This window comes from Heptranchias perlo, chromosome 39 (assembly GCF_035084215.1).
Source record: "Heptranchias perlo isolate sHepPer1 chromosome 39, sHepPer1.hap1, whole genome shotgun sequence".
In the NCBI taxonomy this organism is placed as follows: domain Eukaryota; kingdom Metazoa; phylum Chordata; class Chondrichthyes; order Hexanchiformes; family Hexanchidae; genus Heptranchias; species Heptranchias perlo.
Genome location: NC_090363.1, coordinates 2,391,218 through 2,401,435, shown reverse-complemented (window position 1 = coordinate 2,401,435; position 10,218 = coordinate 2,391,218). Strand labels below are relative to the sequence as shown.

Below are 10,218 nucleotides of genomic sequence, written 5' to 3'. Positions count from 1 at the left end.
CTCCCGCCAAATCTGTAACAGGTCTCCAGAATGGTTAGACCACACTTGGAGTACTGTGCACAGTTTTGGTCTCCGTATTATAAAAAGGATATAGAGACACTGGAGAAGGTGCAAAACAGATTTACAAGAATTATATCAGAACTGAGAGGTTATACCTATCAGGAAAGACTGAACAGGCTGGGGCTCTTTTCTCTAGAAAAGAAAAGACTGAGGAGTGACCTGATAGAGGTCTTTAAGATTATGAAAGGGTTTAATAGGGTTGACGTAAAGATGTTTTCACTTGTGGGGAGTCCAAAACTAGGGGCCATAAATATAAGACATTAATAAATCCAATAAATAAATGTGATAAATTTAATAGGGAATTCAGGAGAAACTTATTTACCCAGAGAATGGCTATAATGTGGAACTCGCTATCACAAGGAGTAGTTGAGGCGAACAGCATTGAAGCCTTTAAGGGGAAGCTAGATAAACACATGTCGGTGAAAGAAACAGAAGGTTATGCTGATAGGGTGAGATGAAGAGGCGTGGAAGGAGGCTTGTGTGGAGCATAAACACCCGTATGGATCAGTTGGGCCAAATTGCCTATTGCTGTGCTGTAAATTCTATGTAATGCAGTGGCTGTTGTAACAGGAATTGCTTCCACAATGGCTATCATGAATGCTGCAACTGAAGCTTTGGGCAAGTTGCTTGAAACAGCTACATTCAATTTGGTGATGGAACGGAAATGTCGATCAGACAAGACCTCAGTAATCATGGAGTACAAGTCATTCTGCATTCACAAACAGCAGTGGCCTAGAAGAGTTAATACTTACTACTAGTGCAGTGGCAGCAACTGCCTTAATGATCCTGCTCCCAAACAGGATAATAGGCCAAACGAGTTTGCCATGAAGAGTGCTTTCCATGAAGTTTCATATTAAATGTGGGTCCAAGAGGAGGGGTGTGGCCGATTAGGGACGATAAATGAGATCTACTCATGGAGGCAGAGGGCATGGCCGAGGTACTAAATGAGTACTTTGCATCTGTCTTTACCAAGGAAGAAGATTCTGCCAAAGTCACAGTAAAAGAGGAGGTAGTTGAGATACTGGATGGGTTAAAAATTCATAAAGAGAAGGTACTAGAAAGGCTGGCTGTACTTAAAGTAGATATGTCACCCGGTCCAGATGGGATGCATCCTAGGTTGCTGAAGGAAGTAAAGGTGGAAATTGCAGAGATACTGGGCATAATTTTCCAATCCTCCTTACATATGGGGGTGTTGCCAGAGGACTGGAGAATTGCAAATGTTACACCCTTGTTCAAAAAAGGATGTAAGGATAAACCCAGCAACTACAGGCTAGTCAGTTTAACCTCGGTGGTGGGGAAACTTTTAGAAACGATAACCCGGGACAAAATTAATAGTCACTTGGACAAGTGTGGATTAATAAAGGAAAGCCAACACTGATTTGTTAAAGTCAAATCGTGTTTAACTAACTTGATTGAGTTTTTTGATGAGGTAACTGAGAGGGTTGATGAGGGCAATGCGGTTGATGTTGTGTATATGGACTGTCAAAAGGTGTTGATAAAGTGCCACATAATAAGCTTGTCAGCAAAATTGAAGCCCGTGGAATAAAAGGATAAAAGGGGCAATGGCAGCATGGATGCGATGGCTAAGTAACAGGAAACAGAGAGTAGCGGTGAACGGTTGTTTTTCAGATTGGAGGAAGGTATAGAGTGATGTTCCCCAGGGTCAGTACTAGGACCACTGCTTTTTAAAATATATATTAATGACTTGGACTTGGGTGTACAGGGCACAATTTCAAAATTTGCAGATGACACAAAACTTGGAAGTATAGTAAACAGTGAGGCGGATAGTAATAGACTTCAAGTGGACATAGACAGGCTGGTGGAATGGGCAGACACATGTCAGATGAAATTTAACACAGAGAAGTGCGAAGTGATACATTTTGGCAGGAAGAATGAGGAGAAGCAATATAAACTAAATGGTACAATTCTAATGGGGATGCAGGAACAGAGAGATCTGGAGGTATATGTGCACAAATCTTTGAAGGTGGCAGGTCAGGTTGAGAAAGCGGTTAAAAAAGCATACGGGATCCTGGACTTTATAAATAGAGGCATAGAGTGCAAAAGAAAGGAAGTTATGTTGAACCTTTATAAAACACTGGTTCAGCCACAACTGGAGTACTGGGTCCAATTCTAGGCACCGCACTTTAGGAAGGATGTGAAGGCCTTAGATAGGGTGCAGTAAAGATTTACTAGAATAGTTCCAGGAATGAGGGACTTCAGTTACGTGGATAGACTGGAGAAACTGGAGATATTCTCCTTAGAGCAGAGAAGGTTAAGAGGAGATATTATAGAGGTATTCAAAATCATGAAGGGTTTAGATAAAGTAAATAAAGAGAAACCATTCCCATTGGTGGAAGGGTCGAGAATCAGAGGACACAGATTTAAGGTGATTGGCAAAAGAACAAAAGGCGATGTGAGGAAAAACTTTTTTTTACACAGCGAGTAGTTATGATCTGGAATGCGCTGCTTGAAAGGGTGGTTGAAGCAGATTCAGTCATGGCTTTCAAAAAGGAATTCGATAAATACTTGAAGGGAAAAAATTTGCAGGGCTATGGGGAAAGAGCAGGGCAATGCGACTAACCAGATTGCTCTTACAAAGAGCCGGCATGGGCTCGATGGGCCGAATGGCCTCCTTTTGTGCTGTAACCTATACTGACTGCAACTTACCTCTGGTCTGGTCACTATCATTTGTCTTAAATTTTGTTCATTTTATCATTCATTGTAGATTTCAGAACACTTGTATATAAAGACTATGTGGGTTGTATAACTCAGAGTGGGGCTGCTTGGTGACAGGGCTGGGACATTCTTGTTAGTGGGGGTGGGACAGCCGCTAGGGTAAGAAGTTGTGAGGTGTTGCTTTAGCTTTAGCAGCAATGGCACATTTTTGCAGTTAAAAGGGGCGCCGGGTTCCTATCTCTTCAATCAGTCAGTCCAGTTATGGATGGACGGGAGGTGGGGTGCAGGAAGGGTCCTCACATCTCCAGGGTGTTGTTCCAGCCCTCAACGCAGCCTGTACGGTACTTGCTTTTAAAGGGAAACATCCCATGTATTTTGACCACATTTGTCATGGGGATAGGGGTGCATGCTTTGTGCCACAACATCTTGTTGCCTGGATCAAGATCTGTGCAAGCTCAGGAATGGTTGGGGTGCTTTGCCCCACTGGCAGCAGACCGAGTATACATGGGGCAGGACCAGAAGGATTGTTAGGCCAGTCATAGCCGCTGTGTCACCACCCACCCCCCCCCCACCCCGCCCCACCCCGCCTCCACTTCTTGCGACTCTCATCCAAAATTATTAGATACCAGGCCAAGACCAACATTTGAGCAGGAGTGCCCCCTTGTGGATGTAGTTCTGTCAATATTCATCTGCCAAAGTCCGGTGGAATTTTCTACGTTTGTGCAGGGTGAAGTACTTCTAGTGGAAGATTCTCGGTAGGCCCCCTTACCGTAGACTGCAAGTGGTAGGGGTTCCCCAAGGTGGCCCACCTAGGTTGCCCTCCCAAGAACCACACAGATTTTCTTTGCTGTCGGACATGCATGGAGAGCAATACTGTGAAGAGGACTGAGATGCATCAGTAGAATGGTTCTGAGCCGCAGATGGATAGTACGGAGTACAACAAGGTCCGAGAGGAAGTGACAGACCCGTGATAGCAAAAGTAGACATATTGGGTGCTAGGAAATTTTCCAATCAACAGCGGAATGAAATGATTTAATTTGAGGGAGTAGCTTGCCCAATGTGGTGATGTCCTTTCACTGGGTTTCTGCGGCTCTTCGCCAGGTTACGGTGTACGAGTGTGACACCCCCTGTAGAAATTCACCTAATAAGAGTAAGCCACGTAGTGCACTTCTGAAGTCACATATAGGCAATGGGGTTACAGTTCACTTTACCTGAATAAAGTATTTGATATATGTCCTCTAGCATTTTTTTCAAATAATTTTGAAAAACTATCAGACTGAGTGAAAAGCATTCAGCTAGTTTAAATACTACATTGCATTATTTGTAAATGCAGCCTGAGAAGCCTGTAGGACTTGCCTTCAGCTAATAGCGTTAGAGCTCTGGGCAAAAAGTAGCAAGTCCACTGTATACCATTATGGTATTCTGTATACAGTGCACTTCAAACCTCTTTACCCAAATAATCTCAGTTTCAATACTGTTCATTAAAACTTCACTGTGTGGTTGCTTATAAACGTGATCACTTTTCATACTCATATGATGTGAAACAAATACTTCCTGAAAGAAAACCGGTATTTGTTGATAAATTGACATGTCATTGTTTTCACACATGGAAATAGTACACTTTGTAACAGCAGTCAAGAGATTTAGAAGCCGGCAGGTCTTAAAGTCATAATAATTGTACTCAGTCTTTCCATTAAGAGAAATATTCTGGCAAATAATATCTATATTTGTCTCTATAGGTTATTAGATAAACTTTATGTATGTGCACGCTAGTTCCTCAGGAAATTTTCCGTTTATTTAAAAGTTTTGATTACACTGTACATATCAGGTGGCGCAGTCAGGAGTGTCAAAATATGCTTTTTCATATATAATCAGGAGCCAGGAATTTACAAGCACTTGGCAATATGCGAACTTGCCTTATCAAACAGCGATTAAACTCTGGCTGACCTCAGTGACTGTCTAAGCCACTTAATGCAGATGAGTACTTGAGCAATGATTGATAGTTCAGGTTAGCAGCTAAAACTCACTACAGTGCTTCAGACACCAGACTACCCACAATCAAAGTCACAGGAGATCAGCTAGTTTTCATTATATTCAGGATCATCTGAATGATTAACAATTAATTTGCCATTATCGTCATTAGCAAAGTTGTGGAATGAGCTGCGTGGATCTCTCATGATACAATTTTATCGTAGTTATAACCGCAAGATATAGTACAATACAGCAACATCCTTTAACACATGCATCTTATTAGACCAAAAAGCATGGGCTTTTTCTGTATTCAAGTGCTATTTTGTAAGTAAACTAGATGATTTCTGCAATTCGATTACTTGTCCAAATGCTTACGCACCCTCAGCTGAACAGCTTACTCATTGCTTTGCCCATTTTTTCATTTTGTGCTTTGACCTGTTCATTAAGAATTCTCAGTTGCTGCACAGCAGCTGAGTTTCCCGGCTCCAATTGCAGCACTCTCTTCAAATCGCCACTGGCTTTGTCAAACTCATTAATGGAGGCATAGGCCTGACCTCTTCGGTACAGGCACTTCACGGAGTCAGGGTCCATCTCCAGTGCCTTTGAGCAGTTCTGGATGACATTTCTAAACTGGTTTTGCTTTATCTGACAGGCAGCCAGGTTTGAGTACAATGTACTTCTAACCTTGTTGTACTCCTCTCCTTTCTCAAGCGGGACATCATATTTCACTGTCACTAGCAGCCTGAGTGATTTTGCATAACGCCTTGCAGCCCCAAAGAGATTGCCATTTTTAAACTGCACGGTGCCCTTGGCTTTGTGGTGCATGGCTGCCTCCCACTTTTCTTCAAATGGCATTTCCCAGGAGTCCTTCTGGATAGTCAACTCTTCTAGTTTCACAGTAAACCTCAATCCTTCCCTGGAGTCTGTCAACATCTCCATCAACGCTGGAGCCAGGCATACTTCACACTGCTCACCCAGAAGCATTGTTTCTACACATTTCTCGATTATTTCTGCAAACTGAGTATCACTTTCCCCCAGAATCATCTCAACTGACTGGTTGATCCCATTTTGAAAATGTTTCATTGCGTCAAAATTGCTGGAAGGTTCCATTTCTACACAAATAAGACACTTCGATCCTTCTTTGGGTTTTTCTAGGCCACTACCCCTCTGTAAGATTTTCTTCACAAAGGAACCATCTGGGCATGCCCAAGTGAATGGATTAGGATTAGGATTTGTCCATTGTTTAGCTGGAGCATTTGGATTTCTTGTTTCTTCTGGCCCATCACTGTCATTGGTGGCCTCCAAAGTCTCACTCAATTGCCTTGCTGCCATTATCCTTCAGTTTGAATAATCATTCCCATCACACTGTAATGTACTTGGTGCATATGAATCTGAAGGTGGTGTTGGCTCCCAAGTCATGAGACAGAAATTGGCTCAGTCATTAAGCACAGCACCTGCAAGTTTATTTTTTAAAAATACCATTAAGGTTAAAATGTGAGCATTAAGAAAAACATTTTTTGCTACTTTTCCTGATGGCGCTGACTCCTGTTGATACACACTTTAAAAGGTGCCAAAAGCCCTCTGGTAACTTTCCCAAGTAGCCATTCTTCATGCTAGTCTAAGCACTGCATTTAGCTGTCTATTTTACCACAGAAACATCACAGCCTGTCCACCACATATGATGTCCACACACACTTTTCAGCGGGGTCTCTGGGCAGCAATCAAAAGAGAGAATCCCGGCCGATTTTGCATTTCCCAAGGAGACCAATTCCCACTGCTGCAATAGCTAACTCATCACAAGAATTGAACCTGGAACATCCTATTCTGTTTGACTTTGTTCCACACCATGCAGCGCATTAACAATCTTTGTTAAATATAACCTCAAATTCTCAGTACTTTGAAGCTTCAAAATAATTTTCCCATTCTTTGTAAAATAACAGACGTTTTCTTCCGTTGAAACAAAGAAATATGAAATCGAAAATGATATATGGAACCTTGTCTTTGCCTGAAATTCTTGTAATTTGCTTCGTACTCTATTCAGCAGTTATTTTGCTTCATTCTCAATTATTCTTGTAAGTAAAACACAATGAGTATAAATCAGACTATTAAAACCTGTGATGAATTTTTCATTTGAGCTCAAGTTTGCAAACAAACTTGAGCATTGCAGTGGGCTGAACACTATATTTTCCGTTCTCAACTGAAATGAGTTTGGGCAGCCCCAAAACAATTCAAACTGCCTATAATCTAGTCGTTTTACTCAAGGCCACGAGGTTTATTGGAGCAGCAAATGAAAGTGCCACCCTCATGCATTAGGGGACGTTATTCTTGGGTCTGCAGCAGTGTTTAAAGAGGACTCGAACAATCCAATATGTGATTCTACGTCTTACCTCATCGGGTAATTTATGGTACCAGTTCTTTTTCTTACCACTAAATTTATGTCGTGATTGGAGTTCCAAATGCCATCTGAAGCCCGTCCGTACTCCCAAGTGCTTCCCTTACTCCAGTGTGTGCTTACAGTCTGAAAATTCCTCTACTGTTTACATGGATAATCCCACTCACCAGAAATGCAGGGACAGGTCATTTAATGGGTCAGTAATGCAATTGAGCTTTGCAAAACATTATTTAAATATCAGTGAGTGAACCTGATGTTGCAGCCACGTTCATAGCATAACATCCTCTGAAAAGAATTGCAGTAATCACATAATACTAGGACATAAGTTGAAAAAACAGCCTCAACATTTGGGCATAACCCTACTAAACAGCACAATGGCTGCAGTAGGACAATTTGCAATGCCAGAGAGGTGGCAGTACACCCTGTGGAGGTATCTAGGGCAGTACACTTGTAATGTATTATAAGCGTGAGATAAAGCTGGGGCAACAATCGAGTGGCCAGCAGACACAAGATGAGGCCACTCAATGGGTGCCCCCTAACTATCCTACTTCAACCACAAGTTGCAGTTAAGGCAAATTGTTGCGCGCAGGGTAGAAGGCACTTCAACTCGTACTTCCCTGACCTGGCAACGCTCAATGCTCCCACTGGGCGTCAAAACTGGAAAAACTTTCTATCGCCTATTACAGACATCCTTCAACTGGATAATAGAAATTTATTCCCCTCAACTTCAAAATCCGTTGAATCTTGAAACATAATTGAAATACTGAAAACAAAAGAGTTATATTTCAGAAGCTTTAATTATCAAAAACAGTGCAGCTTAATATATGTCACACATGGTGGCAACAAACAAGTGGAATAAAATGATCAATACTTACTCAAGCAGCAATGTGGGATTGGATTTGTTCTCACTCACTTGCAATACAAGTCCATATCCAGGGCCTTGTATCCTTCAGAGCAAGCATAGACCTGATATCATATCCACCAATATACCTTATCAGCAGGATTGGCTGGGTTGAGGTTGTGCTAGGGTTCATTTAAAAAAATTACAACTTTAACATTTTGAAGCAATGTACAGTCAGAAAGTTAAGCACAATGTTGTGAAAAAAGTTTTGCTTTATAATCAAAACATACTGCTTCAAAAGAATGGTAGGTTACAACATTTACTCAAAAATATAAAACAAAATTATGCTTTTCATATTGGGTAATACTGTACCCAGAAACTTACTTCTAAACATCCAATAATATTTCATCCAGCCATAACATATCTGGGACCCTGCCTCCCAACAGTCGGTATTAATCCTTCCACCCCCCCTCAGTAATAATCCTCCTCCACAGAAATAATCCTCCTCTTCCCCCTCCCATAATCCCCCTCTCCCCTCAGTAATAATTCTCCTCTCCCTCAATAATAATCCCCCTCAGTAATGACCCCCTCCCCTCCCCTCCCCTCAATAATAATCCCCCTCAGTAATGACCCCCCTCCCCTCCCCTCCCCTCAATAATAATCCCCCTCTTCCCCTCAATAATAATCCCCCTCTTCCCCTCAGTATTAATCCCCCTCTTCCCCTCAGTATTAATCCCCCTCTTCCCCTCAGTATTAATCCCCCTCTTCCCCTCAGTATTAATCCCCCTCTTCATTAATCCCCCTCTTCCCCTCAGTATTAATCCCCCTCTTCCCCTCAGTATTAATCCCCCTCAGTATTAATCCCCCTCTTTATTAATCCCCCTCTTCCCCTCAGTATTAATCCCCCTCTTTATTAATCCCCCTCTTCCCCTCAGTATTAATCCCCCTCTTCCCCTCAGTATTAATCCCCCTCTTTATTAATCCCCCTCTTCCCCTCAGTATTAATCCCCCTCTTTATTAATCCCCCTCTTCCCCTCAGTATTAATCCCCCTCTTTATTAATCCCCCTCTTCCCCTCAGTATTAATCCCCCTCTTTATTAATCCCCCTCTTCCCCTCAGTATTAATCCCCCTCTTCCCCTCAGTATTAATTCCCTCTCCCCCTCAGTAACAATCCCTCCCTCCCCTCCCCTCCCCCAGTTATCACCACTCTGGCCACTGCCATCCAGCGCTTCTAAAGCAGCCGTGAGCCTCTCAACTCACCCGTGGGGCCGGTCCCGGGGGCCAGGGCCGGTCTCGATCTCCGGTCCCGGGGGCCGGGGCAACGACAGTTAAAGATTTAAAATTCAGACGCGAGCTCCCTCTCACCAACCTGCTGGGCGCGCTGACGTCACTTCCTTCGCAACGGACCTTCCGTTCCCTTAGCAACTGCAGCCTGAGGAAACCATCAGGAGGCAGAGCAGAGAAAGAAGCTCAAAGATGAAGTGGCTCGCCTTCCCACTCAGCTGCCCCGGAAAACCTGAAGCCAACACCCAAGAGTTTGTTCTGATAATAACAGTTCACTTACCCCCACCCTGTGTCCCCTGGAGCTGCATCGAGGTGCCCTCTTACTTTTCACCATTGGCAAAAGGCAATATCACATTTCATGCTGGGATTTCCATTCCCTCCTTGGTCCTGCCTCTTGACTGGTCCGGAAAGGTGGTAATTCCTAAAATCAAATCTGCAGCAGAGAATAAAGACGTGGCAAAGAAGATTAAAAGCAAACGGAAAAGGAGCGTCCAAGAAAGAACTTGCAGTTACATCGCGGCCCCGGGACCTGCTTCACAGCCGATGGAGTACTTTGGAAGTATGGTTGTGTTGGCAAACCCTGCTCCCAGTTTTTTTTTCATATTTGTTCTTGAGACGTGGTGACGCTGACAAAAGAAATAAATTGCATTTATATAGCGTCTTTTGTGACCTCGGGACATCCCAAAGCACTTTACAATCAATGAAGTACTTTTTGAAGTGTAGTCACTCTTGTATGTAGGAAACATGGCAGCCAATTCGCGCACAGCAAGATCCCACAAACAGCAATGTGGTAATGACCAGATCATCTGTTTTTTTTTGGAATGTTGGTTGAGGGACAAATATTGGCCAGGACTTTGAAATAGTGCCATGGGATCTTTTACTTCCACCTGAGAGGGTTAACGTCTCATCCGAAAGACGGCACCTCCGACAGTGCAGCACTCCTTCAACACTACACTACCTGTTATGTGACACCTATTATGCTAACAGACTACA

At 43.0% G+C, this 10,218-nt stretch overlaps 1 protein-coding gene across 1 annotated transcript; it reads right to left on the bottom strand.

Moving 5' to 3' along the window:
- Positions 1–4,509: 4,509 nt before the first annotated feature.
- Positions 4,510–9,331, bottom strand: LOC137304875 (FK506-binding protein-like). Its single transcript, XM_067973671.1, has 3 exons — positions 9,202–9,331; positions 7,975–8,122; positions 4,510–6,161 (listed from the first exon to the last, which is right to left on the bottom strand). Exon 3 carries the CDS (start codon positions 6,037–6,039, stop codon positions 5,089–5,091), a length of 951 nt encoding a protein of 316 aa, XP_067829772.1. The 5' UTR covers positions 6,040–6,161; positions 7,975–8,122; positions 9,202–9,331; the 3' UTR covers positions 4,510–5,088.
- Positions 9,332–10,218: the final 887 nt, after the last annotated feature.